Source organism: Macadamia integrifolia, chromosome 6, assembly GCF_013358625.1.
Source record: "Macadamia integrifolia cultivar HAES 741 chromosome 6, SCU_Mint_v3, whole genome shotgun sequence".
Taxonomy (NCBI): domain Eukaryota; kingdom Viridiplantae; phylum Streptophyta; class Magnoliopsida; order Proteales; family Proteaceae; genus Macadamia; species Macadamia integrifolia.
Genome location: NC_056562.1, coordinates 32,071,304 through 32,096,978, shown reverse-complemented (window position 1 = coordinate 32,096,978; position 25,675 = coordinate 32,071,304). Strand labels below are relative to the sequence as shown.

The following is a 25,675-nucleotide window of genomic DNA, read 5'->3' as shown; positions in this document are numbered from 1 at the left end:
GAGAGAGAGAGAGAGAGAGAGAGAGAGAGAGAGAGAGAGATCCACGTAAAGGAAGTGCTAAAATACCATTCTGCAATTTAGTGTTCAAATCTAAGCCTTTATTCTCATGGTTACTGAAAATAATCTGAGGCATGGTACTTATTGACCCATCAGTTCTCTTCATATTAGAAAGACATCAGTTTCAGATTCAAACTTCCATTTCTTCAGGCCATGAACATGGATGAGAATAATAGAATATAATGTTGAAAATTACGAAATCACCAAGAGAATTGGTCATTAAATAAAAAACCCCTAAAACTTTAGGCAAAAACTTAAAACGGAGATAGCAGAAAGGAGATATACAAGCTATAATACAAATACTATATGGTCAAAAGAGCAGGGGAAAATTATCCTGTAGTAGATGAAATTGCGAAACTACGACATTACGAGATTGAAGAAAATGAAATAAATGCCTTTGAACTTTACAATTTGACAATAAAATACCCCTTGTCTACTTACCAAAGCCCCTTCCTGATTTAGAATTACAGATGTCACAGTGCCATGCATCCTGGAAAAAGGGAACAACAAAAGTTCCACTAGTGAGCCAACCCAAGTAAAAATGAAGCAGAGAGAAGCGAAAGAAATTATGAAAAAAAAAATAGACGTATAAAATAAATGCAAATAAATGTATAGATGAATGGATGCATAGAAAACTTATAAGTATGAAGGCAAAAAGAAAATGCAAGTAATTGGCAAAGAAACCTGAACATGAAACATCTGTTACTAATCAAAAGAAATAAAATCCATTATTGGTAGAAAGAATACATTGGCAGCACAAAAAAACTAACCATAGCTGCCTGGGGGAAAACTCCAAGTGCATGATGTCCAACATTATCATATAACGACAAACACCACCTTTTCTTAGAGCGAGGGGCAAAATATTCCGCAACAAATTTCCTCCAATAGATTATACTATTGTCCTGGGAAGGAAAGTAAGGCACAAGAGAATTAGGACTTTCCATATAGAACAACGGCTGAATTTGTCAACATCGAAACAGCTAATTAAAAATATTGAGACAGAAAAAAGCAACATCATATCAAAGATCATAGTTATTTAAGTGTAAATATGTAAAACAATCTTAGGCAACAAAACCACCAACTCACAGGTGGGCGATGACGATGATGATATATGTACTGCATTAGCTTACGGGCACATATGCCATTCTCATAAGGGCGCTTGATGGCAGATACAGACTGCAACCCCTGTTGTTGAAGATGCTGTCTTAGCTGTTGCTGCTGCTGCTGTTGCAAGTGGGCTCGCTGCATCTGTGGCAGAGTCTGCAAAATTTGTTGCTGCTGCTGCTGTTGTTGCCGTAGTCTCTGCTGCTGAATCATAACTTGTAATTGTGGATTGTGACCTGGTAACTGCATTGTATCAGGTCTGTGCAGTAACTGTTGAAAAACCTGTTGCTGCAAAATATCCTCTTGCCTGCTATCAAGTCTGGGTTTCTTATGAATCTGGGATAAATTATTTGGCTCCTGAGTTAAGGAGCTGGGTAACTGAGGGCCAGTAGGAACAGAAACTGGGCCTATTTGAGTGGTGGGTTGGGATGTAGCAGAGGAAACCCGTTGCTGCGGCTGCCTTTGTTGTACTTGTTGTGAACCCTGCTCTTGATGAGAGCTTTGCTGAACTATAGAGGACCCATCAATCACGGAAGAGCCAGATATGCCTATAGAAGAGAATGACATTGGTGATGCCGGTAGGCGCATGTAAGACTCTGTGTTAATGCTTGCACTCCTCTGCAAATGAGGACCACCTGAAAGTGCAGAATTGGCGTCTGTAACCAATGAACTTGCCCCAACACTTGGACCAGAGTTCGCTGTGCTGTTTAAGACCGTCCGATTCATGTCACCAGAAATGGGGCCCAAAGTCGAACGCCCTCCTGAAATCGAATTTGGCGAGTTCCCAAAAGATGAATTCAGGTGTGAGTTCAATGGGACCTGAGGGCTTCCATCTCCTTGAAAAAAGATGCCAGAGTTCGAGGATGACTGCACTGGGCCCCCAGCCACCCTGGACGGTGCCACAGGGGGCACCCCAGGCTGGTGGCTGGAATCCAAGTAACTCTCCAGAGCCAGCCCTTAAAGCCCTTGCGAATAATTAGCTAATGGAGCCCTATAGAAGAAAACCCCCCACGATGCAAAGTAAATCCAACACAAATCATGGAAGACGTGCACCTCTGACCGGAGGTGGAGACAGATCCACTATTACTTATCAGCAATATGGTAGATCACCAGACATAAAGCGTGAATCTATAGCGTGAATCTATAAGCTCAAGTCCCAAGAGTACAACAATCAGCCAGTTTTCAAGTCCTCTGCGAGAACAGCAAAGTTAATAAACAAATAAACTGAACTATGCAACGACATTAACTGAAACAGAGAGGGAAGAAGAGGAACAAGAAGACAAACGAAGAAACTCAAAACTACCTTGACCGCGTCATAAATACTGAAGAAACATGAACAATGGTAACAGAAAGCATTCCCAAGTGAAAAGTTCGCAATGCATATTAAAACCCTAATTTTTTCTACTTATGTAGATTCCAACAAGAGGTTAAGAATATAAAAAGAAAGAGACTTTAAAATCTGAAATTACTCTACTCGAATAGCTACTGAGCGATCTCACATTCTATTGTTCCAAAAAATTCCGAAAGTCATCATCATCCTACCCCTTCAACCTCAGTTTCGTCCAATAAATTCAAAATTGAAGAAGAATCAAACTCAAGACCATAAATCAACAACAGCTAACCCAAAATTGAAACTTCAGGAATTCTATTCCAAATCGAACTCAAAAATCATTAATCTAATCCCAGAAAATAGGAAACTAGACGATCAAAGTGTAAAATAATATAGAAAATCATCAAAGAGAAAAACAAACCAGAAAAAAAAAACGCAATTTTACCACTGACCGGATGTAGTTAAAACCAAATTCAGAAACAGAAAGAATCCAACTCAAAATTACAGAATGAGAGACAAAAAGGAAGAAATAAAAATTGAAAAATCAAAAAGGAAGAAACAAAAATTGAAAAATCAAAATAAGTACTTAACCTCAGAACCAAGCTGGATAAAGCTAATAAATCGTCTCGCTTTCTTCGGAACCGCCATCGCCGCGGACTTCCACGATGCAGGTTATATACTTCGCGGGATTTGCAGCGAGATAGTGACTGGCTGCACCGGTGTACAACCCTACTAACCGGTTATATCCGGTTGCAAACCACAACGCGTGTCAAGCATCTACGTCGCCACGTTTTCTTAGGTAGATCGTGCGGTGGCTACGAGTCTCTGTTCGCTTAGACGTGTTGAGTCGTTATTGGTCAGTTTCCTCTTTTGGAGCCTTTGGGCTTACAGGCTCGTAGATATTGCTTCAGTTTTACCATATCGCTGTCGTGTAGTGATGAAGACTTTGAATGACAGAAACCGTTAGATGTGCCACGTAGGATAGGAAGATAATGCGAACAACCCCTCGTGTGGCTCTGCCAATGCGAGTACATCATTACTTATTCAATTTTCTATTATTTTCTTTGGGTCTCTGTTCCTACTTTTATTTTTTATGAATTATATATTATATTATTGAATTAGGGATAATTAAAAATTAATTATATCTAATTATTATTAATTAGTAAAGACTTCACCGACTTCAGCCCTTGGGATTTGAGATTTTAATCAATACTTAGTTGGTCATCTAGATGCTTTGATATATATATATTTTTTTGGTGAATTGATGCTTTGATTATGAGTCTTATGACTCATGACATGGATCATGGATGTCATAACATTACTATTCCATTTCATACCATGATTAAAGAATGTTTATGTAGCATTTAATCACCGATCTAATCCAAATAGTAAACGGCTTAAACTAATTGATTGTGGAATTCGGTCTATATCCTATTGTCTCTCAATAATTTAATTTCAATAAAGAATGTCAAAAGGTTTTTATGCAGGTCGGGTATATATACAATCGTAACTTTCAACTATTGAATTGCGGCGATAGAAGTGCATAAAAATTGGGTCCATATAGAATTTTTACGTTTTTTTAATCCATTGGGGTTCAACTGATCCTAATTCCAACTGATCCGGAGAAAAATCTTAAAGGGGATTAAAACATCAATTCGAAGACCCATCTGGATATTAATTCTATTTTTGTAAACCTGATTAGAAAACCATGTGGGTGGGTAAAGATGTAGAACTTAAAAGAGTGAAGCTTTACGTAATTCCTTTTCAAGAGGTATAATTAAAGTTAAGGATAATTTACAGTGCCACCCCTAGAGAATGTGTCATAATTAGAGAAACACCCTTGTATAATATTAAATTATACTCAGACCATCTGCCATCAGTCACTGTTATGAAATATACCTTATATGTTGAGATCAACTAATATATATTTTTTTAAATATCAAAATACCCTTGCAAAAGGGGAGCTACCGAATATACCCTCCAATAACTCCCCAATCCTAAATTGAGAAAGACCCCATCCCCAAATCGATACCCTATTATTCATACCCAAATCCTTCACGTTTTCATCTACCTCCGTGAAGAGCAACGGCAGCCGACTATGATAGATTGAAACATTTCCGTAAGCTTCAGAGTACAAACACCCCCTGTCATTATTAGAAAAGCAAGATAAACCAAGCATAGTACTTTCCCGTCACCGGAGCAAACCATGGATACTCAAATGGAAAAGGTCTTCGTCGTTGTTGGTAACGATATTATAGTTGATGTTTATTGATTAATATTCATTACCGACATAAGAAGTCTTCAATGGCGCCGTTAGGCGGTTGATTTTTCCTCCCACCTTCCTCATAATCCCTTGGCATTTCTGATTTTAGGGGTTGACTTAGGTTTACACTTACACATCATAGATAATTGTTTCATTAAAAAATTATGCAAAGTTGAATCGGTTTGTTTGTTGGCTTGTCTCAACCAATAATGCGAAATGGGGAAGGAAAGAAGGAAAAAGAAGATCCAAGTGGGAGAAATCGTGGTTTGAATTTCTTCTCCCCATTCACTGATTTCTTTAGCTTTGTCATCATCCTATTCCCCTGTTTTGTGCTTACCGCCGCAGTCAAATCCAATTGCTCAAAGGTTTGTTTCTAGTCTCTTTCATGCGAGGTGCGAGAGGCTTCTACTACTTATAACATTTCCCATCTCCAAGATCTGTCTTCCTCTTTGTCATTCTTCTCCCTTCGTCGTACGATCGTATCACCCTGTCTTAGGGAAGAAAACGATGAAGAGTATATGGAAGATGAAAGGGGAGTAATGGTTGCCAAGATGAAAGAGAAAGGAGAAAGTGTGAAAGATTGGTTTGGGAAGATGTTCATAGACAACGCGACTAACCATGAGCTTCACGCTCTTGGGAGAAGTTATCGTCATCAGTTGCTTCAGTGAAGGTGAGTGGAGGTTAGGGATAATGAGGACTTGGTAAAATATGAATTGGACATGTGTTTTAGAGGGTACAACAGTTATTTCAACTCCTCAGTGACTAACAACAAGGGTTTGGAGTATAATTTGGTATTATACAGGGGGTGTTTTTTTAATAATGGCATTCTTTAGGGGGTGGCGTTGTAAATTACCCCTCAAGTGCAATCATATGAGAGAAATAGTCTGAAATACATTAAATTACATCATGATATATGCATTTTATATGTATTAAACGGCACAATATATGGGACATACATCACCAATATTTGGAAATACATCAAATTACACAATGATATACATATTTTACATGTATTAAAACAGCAAATATATGAGGTATACATCACCAATATTCTGAAATACATCAAATTACATCATGTTATACATCACCAATATTCAATTATGTTCAAATAAAATATTGAATCTGGATGATATCCCCCAATCCAATATTAATCATTTTTAATAAACACATAATAATAAGAGTTCAGTATGACTACCCTACCTTAAAATAAAAAAAAAAAATAAAAAAAAAAGGAAATTTTTTATTAGATTTATTTAATTTTTTTTGTATATTTGGCATTAGATTAGAATTTCATACTAGGAATAACCTTCCCTGATCATATACCAATTTCAAGTTCAATTAGGCTGTCAAGTTTATCATTGAGAGATTTTAAAATATTGGAAATACAAGAGAAATAGTATAATACCTAATCTTTATAAAATAAAATTACCAAGGCCAAAAGTCTTCTGCACGGTCATGTGTCATGCACGCTCACACGCAAGATCTTGGATGGGGATAAAGCCCTTGTTGAAATGACAAAAAAACCTCTTCTCTTTTGTACACGTCATCAATGGGATTATGCGACTGTTCATGAATCCCTTTCCCTAACTCCAAATTTAACATATGAATAATATAAACCATTTAATCCTCACATGGACATAGTTATTTGCCACATTGGAAGTCATTTATTGATTAAACTAAATATAACATTGCGCCTAATCTTTTTGTACACAAAATAAATAAATAATTCTTTCTCAAGGTGAAAGAATACACCTCCTCAACCCCACCCTCACCCCAAAAGAAAAAAAAAAAACTTAGTCATCAAGGTATAGTCGAATTCATTTATTTACCAATGGATTAAGTTTTCCTTAGCTTGTGAAAATAGATAATCTCCTTTCCATTGGTGATGCGACATTGCAGTTGAATTCCTGTGTCATCATTAACTCCCACTCGTATCATATAGAGTAAAAAAATACTCTTCCCCATGCTAATCAAGAGGGATCAGATCTAAGATAATGAAGAGATTATGGGTGAAGTGAACTTGGTCGTAACATAGATATTCATTCATACATGCTAATTAATGATTTTAGGTGTAGATTAATGCATCACATCACATCACATTAGAATGTAGTTGAAAAATTACGTATTGACCTGAGCAAATCATTAGAATTGAGTGATAAATAAAACAATTAAAGATGATTAGGAGTCATGAAGACTTGCTTAGATTTAAGACTAGGCCAAGTCAATCCAAGTTTTCATTGACTCGATTTTTTTGCCAAAATATTGTGAACTCACCCAATCTAGTTTATTTTTAAGTGGGCAATCAATTTATTCATTTACCATAAGTTTGGTTTACAACTAAACAAAACCTTATAATTTTTGTTTTTTACCTTTAATATTAACTCCCTCACCACCCCCCCCCCCTTTATCACACATGTGAAACAACCCTAACCACAATCTTTCTTTGTTAAAAAACAGAGAAAGAAAATGTTAATAAAATAAGATGAGAAAAATGATTCAGCCTTTAATAGGTTCGACTGATCTGAATCACCAGATTTTTTAAAAGGGCAAGTCTAGTCAAAAACTTGTTTTTCAAAATATTCAAGAAAAGCAAAATTGAATATTAAATATATAGTCAAATATTGACTAGGATATGTAATTTTTACCCTTATCGCTTTCAGCTACCTTATTTACAATCAGTTAATTATTTGTATGATGATATCTTGTGACCTATCACAGAACATAGATTAGAAAAATAAAAAACGTGTTGGTTAACTTTCAATGTGGAAAGGGTTTGTATATATCCCATCTCAAAATTAATTATTGTAAAACCAAATATAGCATATTCACATAACTTAACTACTTCTAATGAACCATGATTAATGGTAAGATCCGATGTTCCAATATGAACAATAGTTAGCAAGTATTAACCACTAGATATTCAATAAGTATAGGCCTATGGAATTCAACCCTGTTAAGTTTGTCTCGAATTCTTGACTCGTTTTGAAGATTGACCCGCTCTGACATATTTTGTTGGCGACCCGAATGGGAAGTTTTCTGGGATCTGTGATGGAAGCAGAGGGGTTGGGCCGATGGGACGTAGCTCCCACGGTATGATTCAATTGATTTGACCGTGACCCGATAGATCGACTCGCGACTTGGAGTATATAATGTATTGTTGTCTTGTTGAGAAAATCATTCTAATTTGGGGGTTTTTTGAGCTAAAGTTTAAAGGCGAATTTTCTCGCCGCTATTTGAGTGTAATCTCTCTTCTGAATAGTGAAACATATTCTTCTTCACCCGAGGACGTAGCACACCACATTGGTGTGTGAACCTCGTTAAATCTCTGTGTGTTGTGCGGATCTAGTTTTGTTTATTATCGTATTTATTGGTGTTTGCTCTAATAAACCCTATAGCCTTTAAAGCATTAACTTGTAGTCTCATTGTTTGTTCATCTTTTTCCATAGTTTTGAAGAAGAAAAAAATCATCTTTTTTTTTTTTATTTTGCCACTTGGCCTACTCCCTTTGTATTAAACCTTGACATGCAAATAGGAGAACTTAGATCTTCTTGTCAACAAAATTGCTACCTCATTCAACATTTGTTCTAACATAATTAACCTTGTAGTGCATAGATTAAACTATTAAATTGTGAAGATTATCCAAGAAAATCAGTCCATCACTTTCATAGGGGGACACACATAAATTTTTACAAACATTACAACATTAAGTGTCCACAAACACACATACATATATATTACTACATAAAAATGGGTGGATGCAAGAAAAGTACACCAACCAATGGCTGTAAATGCATGTCACTCTACTAGACGATATCAATAATACTTATATACTATTCTCCGACCCCTCCTCTCCAGTAACCAAGGCAGAAGGAAAATAAGTATTCTTACATCTCCATAAGGTACATCAATTGTCAAATGTGTATATATATATATATTTTTAAATACATCGTCACGTAAGATTCTTCGACTAATGAAGATGTAAAAAGTTGAGTTGACCATACGTCGTATAAATCTACACATTATTGAGACCAGTTGAAGAAAAACATTGTACGGAAATCTTATAATATGTAATCACATCATCTTCATCACCAAAACAAATGTAGCATCAAATAAATATATTCTATATTTTTTTAGGGGTTGAGTCAACATATTGGATCACAATTTTTTTTTTGTCACTATTCACGAGTGAGAAAGCTATCAGATCTGTTTACTGTTTCACAAAATAAAAAATAAAAAATTTGCTAGTAGGATATGAGATCTCACATATAGTGGCTGCTGAGTCAGATGCCCTGGGAAGGATATGAAGGTGTTTTCTTGAGCTTATCCGTGTTCTACGCTTAGGTTTTAGCATTCAACTCTATAAACTTATGCCACGTAGGATGTTTGCCATTTTTGCTGAATTCATAAATAGGGTGCCGCTGTACGTTATGCCTAGGCATAGAGGTGGTGAAAAGTAGGCATAGAGGTGGTGAAAAGACCACCCCAACTTTTCACCACCCTAAACCCTATTTAGATTTCTGCGCACTTTCTCTGATTGGTTTTCAGATTGACGAAGTGGCAATACGATCAAGTAGTGATGCCCATCTTTTCTAGGGCTGGAAAACTCCACCTTTTGATTGGATGCTTATGCGTTTTCCTTGGTTGGTTTTTATATTCACAGTGGTCATGCGATCAAGTTACAATCTCAAGTTTATTTTATTTTATTTTATTTTTGGGGTAACGAGAAATCCTAATCCATCCTTATTTTTACGGGTGATTCGGATAAACTCAAGTTCATATAAGACCCCGCAACCCAAATGAAGCAGAAAAGACTGAGATCAATGAAAATATTGTCAATCGAATCAGTTAATAGGTGAAGAGTAACTAAGAATCTATGCTTCGTCAGCAGTAAGAGTTCATTTGAAAGGGTAACAAGAAACACCTTACCTAATTTAGGGGTGTCAATCAATCGATTTGATATGGTTTCAATCAAATTGAACTGATTTCAACTGATACTATGTTAAATTGAAACCAAATCAATAAACTAAAGTCAGTCTAGTTTGATTCGGTTTTTTATTCGGTTGGCTTAATGAGCTCTTATTTGTCAACTGTAAGATTGTACGCGATTCGGTTCAAATTTTTACCCCTTTTTTTTTTCTTCACATTTTCATCGTTCTTTTCTTCTTCTTCTTCTTCTCTTCTTCTTCTTTTTAGTTCAATTTGATTTCCAATTTGAGTTAGTCTATTTGTTTGGTCTTAATTTGTTTTTTTATTTCAACTGATTTCATAAAAGCCAACCCGATAAAGGTTCGGTTTGATTCATTTCTAAGGCATTTTGCGCTAGAGGTCGACATCCCTCTCTTTTTCCCGTGAAAAATTACTACTATGTTTTTTGTTTTTTGAGGGAGGGTTTTGTAAGGGTAGCGGGCCTCGGATCCGGATCTCTCATCCCCCATTCAGGGGAAGTGTCTTCGTCGGATTCGGGCCATCTCTCCTCTCTCTTGACATCCTTTGGGGTGGATAAGGAAAGTGTTGTGTGAGTCTCTACGAGCCCCGCACCGTCATATCACCGCTCATAAATATGTGGAGGCCTATTTCGCAGATGTACTGGGTTCGTCATAAATACAGGGTTTGATGATAGTTCAATATGGGGGATTAGGATCATACAAAAAGTGTGTAGAGTCACCACCTATGATTGTAGGCATAGGACCCGAGAGTGGGCCCGATTCCTGAAAAAATGGTCCAAAAGTTGGTCTGATTCAGAGATTTAGGGTAAGAGTCAGGTTGTAGAATTGGGAAGGTGTTAGGCACCCAATCTACCCGATTCAATCGGTCTTCCTACTAGATGTTTAAGAACTGATATTTTCCAAATTATTCTTATTCCGCATGCATAACTAAATTATCAAGCATATGTACATTAAATAAAAACAACTATTTATGTACACTAAAACAAGGTTAATTAGATATCTACATTATTCTTAAATGAGGAAAGAGATTATACCTAAATTTGACCCCTGTTTCGGGTCAAGAGGGGTGGGCCCCTGATTGATACTAACTTTTCTCGTGGATTCTCCTAGCTCAGGAGAAGATGGTCTTGAACTCCAACTCCCGATTTAAGAAGATGCTGATTGTGGTAATTTACGGACGGAGGTCTGGCTTAGGATTTGTTACTTTTAGGCTGTTGACTTTGGCAGAGTTTTCGCCAGGTAGGGGTGTCAATTCTTAAACCGAACCTGTAAAACCGACCGGATCGAACCGATAACAACACGGACCAAACCGAACCGAAGCCTTATTGGGTCGGTTCGGTTTGGAGTATTGCAACCCCAAAACCAAATCGAACCGCACTGAAAATCGGATGAACCGAAACCGGCTAAAAACCCGGATCAAAACCGAAACCAAACCGGTAAGAAACCGAAACACTCCAAAATTCATTAAAAAAAAAATCAAAATTTGCATAGTTTTGTAAACATTTGTATGGAAAGTTGAATCCAAACTGGACCAAAAACCAAAACCAACCCGATTACAAATCGATTTAAGAAACCGAAGACAAACCGAAACCAAACCGCACCAAAACTGAAACCAAACCGAAACCGGAATTTTCTTATTGGTTCGGTTTCGGTTTCAACTTTCCCACACCGAAACCGACTCAACCCGGATCAAAACCGAGCTGGACCGACCGATTGACACCCCTATCGCCAGGGATGAGCTACTTTCGGGTTTTGATGAGGTGACACTTTGGCAGAGCTTTCGTTAGGGATGAGTTGCTTCCGACAAAGTCGGGTCGAGATTTTGGCAGAGCTTCCGCTAGGGTTGGCTACTTTCGAAAAAAGATTTTGGTGGCATTCCGGTAGAGCTTCCGTTAGGGATGAGCTATGAGAGGGCTATGCTGAGGTAGTACTTCGGCAGAGCTTTAGCTAAGAATGGCTATTTTTGAAAATATTCCATGGGCACTCGGGTAGGGCTTCTGCTAGGAACGACTATTTTTGGCAAAAAAATAGATTGACCTAAAAAATTGATTGAAGATCTCCAAAGCCCCGAAGAATACTTTGAATATCCAAACAGAACTCAGGATCTTGACAAAAATCTCTTCGTAGACCCGAAGAACCTCAAGAGGGGAGTGATTTCTACTTTTGGTAAAAACCAAGAACACTTAAAGGAGGGAAGCTAAGAACATATTATTTTTGGCAAAAAATGGATTGAACTAAAAACTTGGATTGAAGATCTTCAAAGTCCCGAATCACGCTTCGAAGATCCGAGCAAGATTTCGGATCTTGACGAAGATCGCTCCGAAGACTTGAAGAAACTCAAAGGGGGAGGGGAGGAGGAGAGAGGGCAGAGCTTCTCTATAAGAATGCTCTTAAAGAGGCTTTGGTGTCTTTTTTCAAGGAGAGTGGGGAATTTATAGCTTTTTCCAACTAATGAGGTGAGGGCCCACATCTTTACCCAGAGAATAATAGAAGTGCACTCTCCTTGTAGCCCAATGATATATTTTGAAGTTTAAAGAGATTCCTTCTTCACCCAAAAAGGTGAGAAGATATTTTCTTGCAAACAAATGGGGTGAGGACACACATTCTTTACCCAGAAGATAATAGGAGGTAACTCTCTCTATTGTCCAATGGTATAATTCAAAGTGTGATGGGAAGAAGATATTTTCTTGCAAATAGAATCTTTTCATAAAAACTGGGATTTTAGAAGAAAACCCGACTATCGGGGGAATTTCTAAAAAAAATACGAAAGTATCGAAAAATCTTTGGAAGTGTCGTGAATGACTTTCAGGAATGTCGGGAAAGATATTTGTTGAAAACTGGGATTTTAACAGAAAACCTGACTGTCGGGAATATTTTATGGGAAAATATTGAAATGTCAGAAAATCTACGGAAGTGCCGGAAAAAAGTTTGTGGGAGTGCCAGAAGGGATCTTTCTCCAAAAACGGGATTCTAATAAATAACTCGACTGCCGATGGGATTTTTTTGGAAAACACGGGAGTGTCAGGAAAATATATTTTTGTCTAAAAATCCATTTTTTGGGAAAAAACCAAGGGAAAAATCTGGGGGAAAAAATCCGGGCACCGAGCAGGTCTGTCCAGGGCTGCACAGCCCTAAAAAGGGCTTTGTACAGTGCCGGGCTGAGATGGTCTATGCCGGATTGGGCTGATCGTGTTTGATTGGGGTTCGATCGGGGTTGGTCGGGATTTAAACAGGGCTGGTTTAGACTGATTAGGGTTGATTAGGGTTGGGTTGTGTACAGGTGTAGGATTGCATGCGTTGGTGTTGCACATGTGCGTGCATTGGTGGTGTCCGAGTGTGTGCATGCATGGGTGGGGTTAGGGGGTTGTGTGCATGGGTGACGCCCATGTGTGTGCATGAGAATGTGCACGCATGGGTGGGGTTATGTGGGTATGTGCACGGGTGTGCATGGGGTTGTGCACGTGCATGCACGAGGGTGTGCACTTGCGTGCGGGGCCACTTTCGGGAATGATTACAGGAGATCCATAAGTCCAATTTTGACGCACTATATATTGTTGGAATCGTATTTTCAAGTACTATCCATTCGTATGGTCACTTTCGACTGGATTCCTTCGTATATAAAAGTCAAAATTGGACCATTTTTCTTCTCGCATTGGGTTTTTATGGTTTTCAGGTGAGTTGGGGGCTATTAGGGTGAGACTACCACAGTCAATTGCATCTCGTCAACTGTAAGTGAAAATTCGCGTCCATCATCCAAGTATTGTCAGTGCCAGGGGAGGATGATAAAATTAGGTGTCTATAGGTTTCATACAAGATTAGTATAAAAAGGAATTTGCATACGACACCAATGAGAGATTGGAAAATAATATCATTAGTAATCTATGTTATCAAAAAATGAGAGAGTGTCAATGAAGGCCATATGTAAAGGAATCTGTTTAAGAACAACGTGGTAATCTTTTTCCTTTATATATATATATATATATATATATTTATGTTTTCAGAGAACCTCGTTGCCAATGACGATAACACCCTTCACCGGGCTCATGCCTCATAGGCCCACAGGCCCACGGTACAAAACAAACTATTAATAATCATTTTCTTCTCTCTCTGGGACACACTCCACAGTCCACATACCATGGTATTTTTTTATTTCCCACAGATCCATTTGGTGATCTCAATATATGAAGAAAAAAAAAAAAAAAAGAAGGAGATTTAAGCAAAATATCCAAGGATCTAACGGTCTTCCATCGTTGATGTGCTCTTCAAAGTTCAAATCTTTAAATTACGGGGATATTAAAAATTCCAGTAAGAAACACAAAATTCTATACAAGGAGCACATGTCCAAATTGAGGATTGGTGTAAGCTGATGATGCCAATATGGCTCCTTGCTTCCATGTTATCATTCCACACATACATGTATGTATATCTAAGATCCATACAAAACCCATCATCCATCATTGTAGGATATCCATAGTTATGAATCCCATACTAAAGCTTCTTAAATATCCACAGCTATTTAAGAAGCACAAATTGAGGGTTGGTGTAAGCTGATGATGCCAATATGGCTCCTTGCTTCCATGTTATCATTCCACACATACATGTATGTATATCTAAGATCCATACAAAACCCATCATCCATCATTGTAGGATATCCATAGTTATGAATCCCATACTAAGAAGCCCCCTCCCCCACCCCCACCCCCACCCCCACCCCCACCCCCAAAAGAAAAAAATTGTCCTGATGGTGCAGGAAACGCCCCAAGACAGGGGTGCAAAATGGCGACGACGCCCCGTGTTTCAAAGCACTGAAGACGCTGATGCATGCTCTCTCATTGATCCCACACATTAGTGTTTTTGGCACCAGCAAGACCGATAGAGTTCTTTATGCAAAATGAATTTATGCACACAACTATAAGAAGATTTTAAATATGGATGCAAATCAGTCTGATTTTGGGCAATTGGTTCAATTCTTTAACAATTTAACCCTAAAAGGTCAGAATCAGTTCCTAATCGCTCCAACACTATTCTAGTATCCAAAATTTAAAAAACTCATAACCTAAGCAAACAAAAAGGAAAAAAAAAAACTTTTCTAAATATTTAAATAACTAAATATTCACCCAAAGTATCCCAAGTCAGTGTAAAGAAGAAATGGACGTTTTTCCGATATAAAATGTGATAAAAAGGTACGTAGGTATAAAGATCATGAAAAAAAGGCTAGATATGCCGTCAATATACCCACTTGATTAATATCTATCTCTTTTCCTTTCTTTAAAAAAGTCTCCTATATCTTTCCCATCCAAGCCCTTCTATTAATTGAACCACTAATTCTAGGAAAAATGATGGTACAAAGAAGATAGATCAAAAGGATTGATGACAGCTGAATCAAGGTCTCTATGAGTTGGGAGATGAGATACAAAGAGATGGCATGGGATCTTGTATCTTGCAACTGTAGTTGATTTTAATATTAGAACTCTTTGTTTGCCTAAGGAGATTACAGAAGCCGCAAAGATTTCCATTGGGTCAACGAACACATGTTGCACCTCCAAAAGGAATGCGTCCATTTGATTCAGAAACGAATAAAATATAGAGATTTCTTGTCACTTTCGTAGGTTGTATGGAGTTTATGGAGGTGATGTTCAAGCCTGGAAACTATTTCATTAGAGCTTCTTCAAAAAAGTTAACAAATTTGTCTTAATGAGTAATGATATGAAGCCAGGAATCAGAAAGGGTAGCAATAGAATTTGGTGAACCTGCTAAAATTAATTCTGATGGAGGCATTGGAATCACAACACAGTGTAACAATTGATAATGCTCAACACGTTTTACTCATTTCCCATTGAAAGTTACCTAACCAAAATTGATGGGAAGCGAAGGATATAAAGAGAGGAACGAAACAAACAGGGCAGAGAGAGAGTGAGAGACACCTGCGAAGGAGGAGGTAGCGTCTCAGCCTTGTTAGGGTTCCTTGCGAGGGAGGGAGGCGGAAGGGTCTGTCTTTTGCGGGGGGGGGGTGGAAGAGAAGGAGAGAGTGAGTGAGAGAGTCGAACACTCACCTGCGAATAGAGTGTGGGTTCTGTAAGAACAGGGGCTGGTGAGGAGCGTTCTCATGGAGAGTTATCAAACGGCACCTTAGCTACACAAATCCTCTTCCCAATTGATGTGAGTTCTGTAAGAGCAGGGGCTGGTGAAGGAGCTAACGGAGGTGAGTGTTGTTGTGAAGCTGTGAATGATTGTGGTGTGTAGGAGAGAGAGAGAGAGAGAGATGGATTGTGTGTGTGACTGTTTGAAGAACTTCTTTGAAACCGGTACCATGTCTAGTAGAAGCGAGGAGGTGTTGCCAAGTTCAAAAGTATAGGATCAGGGATTGCATTAGTTCCTGCGAATTTTGAACTCCGATCGGCTAAAATCGCCTGAACCCTAGAAAAATAAGTCGCAATCAGGCTATTCGAAAAATCTGGAGACTGATCTCATTTCCAGTTCCTTCAACGGTGTGATCTAATCACTACTTGCATTAGAGAGAAGTATGCGCAGCTTCTCAAGTGACCAGAGACATACCTTCGTTGGAGGTTGCAAGTTCCTCAGGTGGCCGGAAATATGTGCAGCTACTCAGGTGACGGTGACGGTGACCGGAGAGTTGCAGGGTGCAAGGATGAAGATCGCGAGTACTGGCTCTAAACCTACGTGACTATGACTTCGTTTCGCAGGAAATCCGCACAGCGCGGAAGATTTCGAGTTTGAGATTTTCTACACAAAAAGTATTCTCATAAACGAAGGTCGTAGCAGGGATCTAAATAAATCGACAAGTGGAAGCATGGATTTAATTCTTGGTATTGATATTAATATCGGTCTCTGAGGATATTGATTTGATTGAGATTGGTATTGGAAAAGATTGTATCCAACATTTTTGCCCCTTGTTTTTCAGAAAAAAATAATGTTTTACTATTTTATCTTTGAAACGATATGGATAGTTAATTTGGAGCGATCAATGATTGATATCGATTTCAATCAATACTGATAAGATACGATGATACGATCAATACTTAAAACCATGAGTGGAAGGCAAAAATAAGGGGCTAACTTATGTAAGGCCACATCTGAGAAGGAGAGTTGACTCCATTGGGCACTTGACTCCCTTGGTTTCATTTGATTCCTCCATGGAAAGACAAGTGGTTAAGGTTGGGTTATTTGTGTTCTAGGCTATGTTTGAAAGTTAAGAAAAAAAAAATCATTAGAGAAAAAAGAACGAATGCAATAATATATTGTACGAAAAGAAAAAAACAATTATAAAAATTTCAAATAAAAAGGGGGGTTTTTATTTTTTCCTTTATAAGAATTGACAGAGAATTCTTTGAGAGTGGAATAAGCAGTGATGGGGAATAGGACCCGGATCGTCTCCAAAGACTAATGCTCTAATGAGCGTTTAATGATCCAGATCCAAGGGTTGGGATGGTTTGGTCATGTATCCCAACACTTGGGGATGTGCGCCCAAACAACCCCAGCCCTTAGATAGATCGTTGGACGCTCATTGGTGTTGGAGACGATCTTTTTCCTGGGGAATACACCAATGAGGCACAAAATGATTTCCTACATGATGAGCCAAATTGGTCATTCATAGTCAACTCAAAAAACCTTTTTTTCATATAAATAACATGACAAATATAAATACATTAATAAAAGATAAAGATGTTATAATCACACTAGACGTCTTGAGTTCGAATCCCATTAGGCACACTTTAGGCCACTAACACGAGGGTGTTTAGTGCTCTTTACTGCTTTCAGTAAAAGTTTAATGGTTCTCATTCAACCTCGGTATGACCCAGTATGGGTCCGCGGGACTAGTCAGGCAAAAGGTGTAGATAACCATCGTTAGCAAAAAAAAAAAAAAAAAGTATAATATCTTGAAATTAACTATAATTTGTTTTTATAATAAATAAAAATTACCACAAAAAATTTAAGCAAAAACTAAGATTTATCATATGTTCACTTTTCCTTCATTTTATAGACTTTAATAGCAATAAATAAAAGGAAATAAATAAATAAAGTAAAACACTAAAATTTTCTTGCACTTGACACTCACTCCCTTAATCAGAAAGAAATATGGAATCTATTATCAATTTATATATGATAATTGAAAATTTTTTTGGAAGAAAAATCTATAAAAGCTAGCATGGCCCTGCGCCAAGATACATAGGAGGGTCAAATGATCTCCCCGCCCCACAAGAAGTTGTTGTCAATGCTTTCGTGTGCGTTCTCCATTGGTCCTTGCGTTGGTACAAAAGCCACGCTGCCTCTTACGGGACCCTCTTATTATTGATAATGGTGATAAAACTCCCACTTAATTTTTGTTTTAGTTTCTCATTTCTTTCACTTATTTTTTTTTTTTTGGGTACACGATAAACCTCTTCTCTTTGATTCCAATAGCAACTAAATGTAGCTCTAGTATTTTTCTTCATTTGCCATAGTTTGAGATTTAAGATGTTGTATGGGATCATTCCTCAATAATTGACAAGAAGGCCAATTAAATGCATATTCCTTTCTATTTGGTGAAAAGAACTATTTATTGAAGCATGTCTATATTACATACATAGAGAGTGAAAGAGTGAAAAGAGGCTAAAGTGTTTCACACGCAAAAGACAGGCCTTCCTAGTGAGAGAGTCAACTACATTACTTTTCTCCATTGGGATAAAATGGAAAGAACAACCTCTAAAGAAGGTACCACGGTGCTTGATATCCTGAATAATGTTAAACACCTCAAAATGTGGGGCTGGATTCAACTGAGATACTAATGAAATCAGGTATTTACAGTCACACTCCACTATGATGTCATCAAAGCCTTCAGAAATGCCAAAAAACAACCCATAACGAACAACAAGATCCTCGCCTTGCAAAGGGAATGAGAAGCACGCCGGAGATGATACAGCCACATATGGGAGTGTCCTACTATCATGGATAATCCATCCTAGCCCTCTTTTTCCTTTATTAAGAGAGGCATCAGTGTTAAGCTTGAAATAATGGAGAGTTGGAGGTGTCCACATAAGCTTGTCTTGCCCCTGAGCAGAGGGAGTCAAATATGAGGATATTTTGATAGGGTGGACCTTTACATACTCTTCAAATTGCGGTTCAGCATAGTTGGATAAGGAGATATTTGTTCTTGAAGGCAAAGCATTTATGGCTTTCCATAAAGCCCAACATATGAGTGAACTAAGACCAGAAACCCTTTGACCCAGCTTCTTGTTCGAGCTGAAAATGGCATTCCGACTCTGAATGAGGTTTTGAAGACTAAGGTTTTGCTGAGTTGGGGGAAAGGATAGGTGACATCCGAATCATACAGCTCTTGCGAAGGGACACTTCAATAGTAAAAGTGGAGCTTATCTCTTTGGAAGACCTGCACCTGAAGCAATTCCTTCAGAATATGCACGCCACAAGAAGTTGTGGAATTTGAGAGGGCTCTGGCAAGACCAAACTTGCTTCCAATCAAAATCGGGGGAAAGGTTAGGGGTGGAGGTGTAGGACGATGCTGTGGAAGCAACCTCCTTGAGCTAAAAAAAAAAATATATCTTTATAATTACATTTTAAGGAACGGTTTAGGGGACTTTACTCATGCACAGGAGAAGGAAGAGAGGGATGATAGAAGAAGGAAGAGGGGAGAGGGGAGAGGGGAGAGGGGAGAGGGGGGAGGAATACAATTAACAAGAATCGATCCTTAGACTTTTCACACTCCTGACATCTGCTCTATAAGCACAGGTTGCAACCAGTGAGCTATACACTGGATCCGCCCTTGAGGTCAAGCTGATAACAAAAGAAGTGATAAGCACTTTTCTTTGTTACTGCTTTTCAATCTATCATTTGCCTCTGTTTCTAATCATTAAATAATTTTGTATTCCTGATAAAATATTTAAAGCACAACTAAGTACACATGGTTGTTTAACTGGCCTAAAATATCGCTGAGTGTTTATAAGGGAAAGGGTTATCAGGGCCAAAGAGGTGGGGGAGTAGCCAATGGGCAATGCGAGACACATCCATCAATTGGGTTGAAGAGGAGAGATAGAGAGCACTGGTGTCCGATGTACTGTTGTTTGATGATACCTTCCCCTATTTATGATAAGGAAAAAGTTATAAATTATACTCCAAACCCCAATCCATGGGAAAGGGTGGGGTGATCATTTCACTGTTGCATGTGAGAGGCGTAGTTCTTTTTTCCCCTAACCCATTAGAGACTCTCTCTCTCTCTCTCTCTCTCATCAATATTTGGGATCCCTAGTCCCAACAAACCTAGGCCTTGGCTTGGTGGTTTGCAATGCTCTGCAAAGTACTTAGCTGAGGGTTGATTCGTAAGTGCACCTAGGAATGTGTCCTTGGGCCCTTGTTGACTCCATGATTTGTATTTGACTCCTATGTAGGTCTACTATATAATAGCCAATAGGCCTTTCAACCTTAAAAAAAAAAAAAAAATTCAGGATTTGGTTATCGGTATTAATATTGGTATTGATCTCGGCTGATGTTGATATAATATCAATATGGGATCGACTGTATCAATCAGAATCGATCAATGCTATCTCTATTTTTCATAGGAAAAAAAAAGGGTTTTTGATGATTTTACTCCAGATACCGATACGATATCTAATCCCAGATTAACCAAGTATGAAGATCGATTTCAGTCGATAATGATATGATACAACCAATCCAACACCGATACTTAAAACCATGGTCGTAGTAGCTACCCTAGTTAGTAAGTTTGCTTATTATACACGTATTATACGCGTATTCGAACGTTTTATTCAAAAATCCATAATTCTCCGAACTGATGTAAAAATCCCATATTATACGCGACTTTTATACATCTCTGTATTATACACGGATAATACGTGTATAAATCATGACCTTAAACCTCATTAATGCGTTTAGGTTAAAAAAAAAAAAAAAAAAAAAAGAAATCCCTCGTCCAGTCGTCCCTCCCGGTCTCTCCTATCTTGCAGCGGTTTGGTGACTTTGGTCGTTGGTTGGACGACGAGTGGAACGGTGGCAGCGACAGTCTCCCTTCACTATCTGTGAGTGAAATCCTCTCTCTCTCTCTCTCTCTGAATGGATGCAATCTGTGATCCAATGAATTTATTGATTCAAATCTCAGGTCTGTTTATCACCAATTCTTAAATCTGATCACTGCGATTTCGAAACCCATCTTCATCATGACCAAATCAGTGGGGCGATTTAGAGTTTCTGGTTTTCTCAAAACCAGAATCGTGGGGTGTGGAACTTAATTTTCTTTCTTTTACTTAATGCTTACTTGTATACATTAACGAAAGTCAGTGGGTGATTTTGATTTTTGAGTAGTTATTCAAACCATTGAGAAAACCAGAATCGTGGGGTGTAGAACTTTATTTTCTTTTTTTTACTTAATGCTTCTTGGTATGCATTAATGAAAGTCAGTGGGGTGATTTTGATTTTTGAGTAGTTATTCAAAGTATCAAACCATTAAGTTCATGATGAAGATGATGGGTTTCGAAATCACCCCACTGGTTAAGTAAAACCACCAACAACCCTAGCGGTTTAGTAGTTATTCACACCAAATCAGCGGGGTGATTTTACTTAATGCTTACTTGTATAAACAGATTATGAAAAGTTCATGACTAGCTACTTGGCTTGTTTATATGTTAACATCTAAAAGATTTGATTTATTGTTGATTGCTTGGTATTATAGAAAGTTTATTTATTTATTTTGTTTATTAGGAAACTAAAAAAGAATGGTTAGATAAAAAGATGAACAGTGGAAATATGTGGATGATTTAAAGGGACGTTTCAAATGTAAGTTTTATAATAAAGAGTTTCTTGGTGGTATTTCAAGAGTGAAATACCATTTAGCTTGTAAGAAGGGTAATGATGTTGGAATATGTAGCAATGTGCCTGATGATGTACAGGTTGAGGCACTTCAGGCATTAAGCAAGGAAAACAAGAAGACTAAAACTAGGGAAAGTTCTACTACATGTAATGTAAGTAGTGAAAGACATGTGGGTCAGTCTTCAAGCCTCCAACAACTGTCTGTGGATGGAATGTTTAAACAAAAAAGTAAAGATGAAGTTGATACTGATATGGCTCAGTGTTTTAATTTAAATAATATTGCATTTAATATTATTCAAACCTCAAGTTGGATTCAAATGGTAGGTTCTATTTCTTGTTATGGTCCAAGTTATTCAGTACCTTCCTATTCTACATTAAGGACCAAACCAGTGCAAAATGCAAAAAAAAATGTTGAAGAGTATGTTGCTTCAGTTATGGAGTCATGGTCTATTACAGAATGCACCATTATGTCTGGCATGTGGACTGATATTAAGGAACGTATATTCATTAATATTATTGGATACTCACCTAAAGGGGCTGTTTTTCTCAATTCTTTTGAGTGTTCTGATGTTTCTAAGACTGGATTATTTCTTAGAGATATACTTGAGCCTGTAATAGAAAGGATTGGGTCAGAGAAAGTTGTTCAACTGATTTCAGATAATGCTTCCAATTATAGAGTAGCAATTCTTTGATAATGGAGAAGTATCCCCATATTCAGAGGATAAAGTGTGCTGCCCATGGAGTGCAGTTACTATTGAAGGACATTGACGCAGAAATCCCAAGGGGAAATGAAGTATTTGAAAAAGCAAAGTTGATTGTGACATTTATGTACAGGCATGGAACAATTTTAGCTTTAATGAGGGAAACCACAAATAACAGAAAGTTGAAAAAACCTTGCAAGACTAGATTTGCTTCTAACTTTTTGATGCTTAAATTTATTCTTGAGGTTGAGGATTTGTTAAGAGTGATGGTGGCATCAGCAGAATGGAGGGCCAACATGCATTGCAATTCTGAAATGAGTGCAATGGTTACTCAAATAATTCAAAATACAGGATTTTGGCTGAATGGAAGGGATGTGTACTCAATTTTAGAACCTCTTGTTATAGTTCTTCGTTTGGTTGATGGTGATGGAGCTACTAGTCCATTTTTATATGAGGCTATGCAAAGGGCAAGGAACACTATCATAGATCGTTATAACAGAGACTCATCAAAGTATAAGATGATATTGCAGTTGTTTGATAGTAGAAAAAATGAAAACATATTAAACCATGTGCATGTAGCTGCTGCTTTTCTCAATCCTTTGTTAATGTGTGAGGGAAAAATTTCATACTACAATGATGACGTTGGGGAGGCAATGGTTCATATTGTAAGAACAATGATTTTTCCACATGATAAGAAGCAATTTGTGACGGAATTGAAGAAGTATTATGAGAAAGATGAAAAGCTATTTAATGATATTTCAAAAGAAATGATTGATTCTTTCATCCACATAAGTAAAAATTCCTGTACAATTTTTGTTATTATTTCATTGCTCTTTAATTTTTGTAATTTGATAATGGATTTGTTTTCTATTCTAATTTTTTATTCTTTGTCATTTCAAGGTTCATGGTGGGATATGCATGGAAGTTCTGTTCCTTTGCTTCAAAAGGTTGCTATTTGCATTTTAAGTCAACCTTATAGTTCATCATCATGTGAGAGAAATTGGAGTGCTTTTGAAGCAGTGCAGACCAAGAAAATAAATAGACTCACTCCTGACATGTTGGAAGATTTGGTTTATCTAAGGATGAATTCTCTTATGAAAATCAAGTCAAAAGACATTGAGAAGTTCAGTAAAGAGTCAATTAATTCAGATAAACTTGTTGATATTCAAATAGATGAAGATGTTAAAGTTGAAGATGAAGAGGGTGCACGAAGGGAATATGATCAAACATTGCATGATAGAGAACTTGGGATTGGATCTGCGTTGGATTCTGATTATATGAACACTCCAATTTATAGTGGCACTCTAAGTCAGCTGTGTAATATCACTCATACTCCATTCACACATGATTCAGAAACACAAGCACCATTTGATATGAACAACTGAAGTTTTTTCTTCTGTATGGCATAAACAATATTTTATGGATTTTATAGGTTTTGTAGATTTCACTGCTTCTTTAATACATGGACCATTTGATATGATATTTTTTTATTATATCTTTTGTATTTCATGAGTCATATGACGGATGATACTTTGATTTGTTAAATGATTGTTTTGAACAAGTATATATTATTATTTGCTATGATAAATGTAGAAATTATTCCAAATTGGATTTAAATGTTCATAGAAGCATGGGAGATTAGAATTTAATTGCAAACAACCAGCTTTTTAATCTTCTTAATACCAAAATAAACCTATATTTTTGCTCCCCGATTTTTACAGGATAACCGTATTAAACACGTATCGTTTCATTGCCGTACATGATTTATTGCGTCGAATTATTAAAAACGTATTATTATTGTATAGTTTATTTAATTACCGTACATATCCGTTCTCGTATAATTGCCGGCCCCAAACTTACTAACTATGGTGGCTACTGAACAATTTGCCAACCATCATTGATGCAATTGTCCACTATTGAGTTGTGGGCATCAGTATAGGTGAGCCGTTGGGGGAGGTGGAAGTTAAATCCAGTTGGGACGGACGGTCTAGTATTTATTTACACTTACATCCCTCAACACCCAACCTAGTGACCTGCTATTTCTGGCGCAGTTAGTACGTGTCAGGCTTTGCATAACTGCCCTCGCGTGCGTCTGCCCGGCATGCTATGTCACCCTGCACCATCACCTGCACTGTAGCATTTTTGACCTTCAGATTCAAAAAACTATCAAATTCCAAACAAGGATAGTTCGACCTAGGAAGTTGATTCCAATCTGACGTTCTAATAGCTCCCAATAGGTCACATTTTCTGAAATCAGATACGTAATATCAGTTACGAAAGAATTACGGAATCTTTCTTTTCTTCCATAGCAGGCTAAAGGCCAAAGAGCTTCACAGTCGCAAGCTTCGCACAGGTCGTCATTCATTGTGTTGGAGTCGGAGAGAGAGAGAGAGAGAGAGAGAGAGAGAGAGAGAGAGAGAGAGAGAGAGAGAGAGAGAGCCATGGAGCTCGAGATGGAATTAATGGCGTCGGCCATTGGAGTGTCAGTTCCCGTTCTTCGATTTCTTCTCTGTTTCGTCTCCACTATACCGGTGAGCTTTTTATGGAGATTTGTCCCCGGAAGAATCCCGAAGCATATCTACGCGGCGGCATCTGGAGCTCTTTTGTCTTACATTTCTTTCGGATTCTCATCCATTCTTCATTTTTTGGTTCCGATTTTGATAGGATACTCCTCGATGCTCCTTTATCGGCGTAAATGTGGTGTTATCACCTTCTTGGCTGGGTTCGGTTATCTCATTGGGTGGTATGCTTTTTCCCTTGAATGAATCTGGTTTTGGATTGCGATTTTGTACTCTCTATGAATCTTATCTATTTTTTCTGCATCCATTGATTAATTTGGCTTCATTGGAGCGTGATTTGTTTAAATTAAGGTATAAATGTGTGCTGCTTCTCTGTTCCGAAATTGTTTTTCCCGTAGACAGATATTAAAAGAGCCATTCCAACGAATTACTTAGAGCTATTTGGAGACATATTTTCTTTGGCCACACACTTAGTGAATGGAAAATTGAGTAATTTTCTTTTGTCCGCACAATTATGGCAAAAGCGACTTGGTGGACTTTTGTCCCAAGAATTCAATTTGCCATGCTGTAGGCACCATGAAAGATGAGAAATAAAAAGACTTTCAGGGCTCCTTTCAGCCTATGCCAAAGATGACTGGACATGCGTTCTTTTTCTTTGACTACTGTTGGTTACTTGGCCCTCTGAAGGAATTCCAGATCAGTTGGCCATTAGTAGGTTCCATCAGAACTTTTGTTCTTGGGGGAATGACTTGTTGAGATATATATAGTTTGTTTCTGATTTTTATGTACTCAGTAGTCAGTAATAGTAAATATGCAAGCACCAGATCGAGTGAAGTTTATTTGTTATGCACTTATGCCTCCACCCCTTCCCCCACCTCCCCTTCCCACCCCCCACCCCACCCCACCCCACCCCACCCCCC

The 25,675-nt window shown here is 37.8% G+C and overlaps 3 protein-coding genes across 4 annotated transcripts in view; 2 read left to right on the top strand and 1 right to left on the bottom strand.

The window, feature by feature from the left end:
- Positions 1 to 3,209, bottom strand: part of LOC122081658 (probable transcriptional regulator SLK2) — a 20,205-nt gene extending 16,996 nt beyond the window's left edge. Inside the window, exons 1-4 of one of the 2 annotated variants that reach the window (XM_042648849.1) lie at positions 3,083 to 3,209; positions 1,144 to 2,352; positions 828 to 959; positions 499 to 547 (exon numbers count right to left, since the gene is read on the bottom strand). In XM_042648849.1, coding sequence (XP_042504783.1) covers positions 499 to 547; positions 828 to 959; positions 1,144 to 1,887 — 925 coding nt within the window. In that variant the 5' untranslated portion in view covers positions 1,888 to 2,352; positions 3,083 to 3,209. Of the gene's footprint in view, positions 1 to 498; positions 548 to 827; positions 960 to 1,143; positions 3,041 to 3,082 lie in introns of those variants that run through there. The other variant, XM_042648850.1, reaches the window with a different exon arrangement.
- A 17,409-nt stretch (positions 3,210 to 20,618) lies between these two features.
- Positions 20,619 to 23,707, top strand: LOC122080935. The gene is made up of 2 exons (XM_042647829.1): positions 20,619 to 20,748; positions 23,137 to 23,707. The coding sequence occupies exon 2, from the start codon at positions 23,151 to 23,153 to the stop codon at positions 23,619 to 23,621; it is 471 nt and encodes a 156-aa protein (XP_042503763.1). The 5' UTR covers positions 20,619 to 20,748; positions 23,137 to 23,150; the 3' UTR covers positions 23,622 to 23,707.
- A 600-nt stretch (positions 23,708 to 24,307) lies between these two features.
- Positions 24,308 to 25,675, top strand: part of LOC122081990 (lysophospholipid acyltransferase 1-like) — a 4,620-nt gene continuing 3,252 nt past the window's right edge. Inside the window, exons 1-2 of the mRNA XM_042649456.1 lie at positions 24,308 to 24,979; positions 25,556 to 25,568. Coding sequence (XP_042505390.1) covers positions 24,678 to 24,979; positions 25,556 to 25,568 — 315 coding nt within the window. The 5' untranslated portion in view covers positions 24,308 to 24,677. The remainder of the gene's footprint in view (positions 24,980 to 25,555; positions 25,569 to 25,675) is intronic.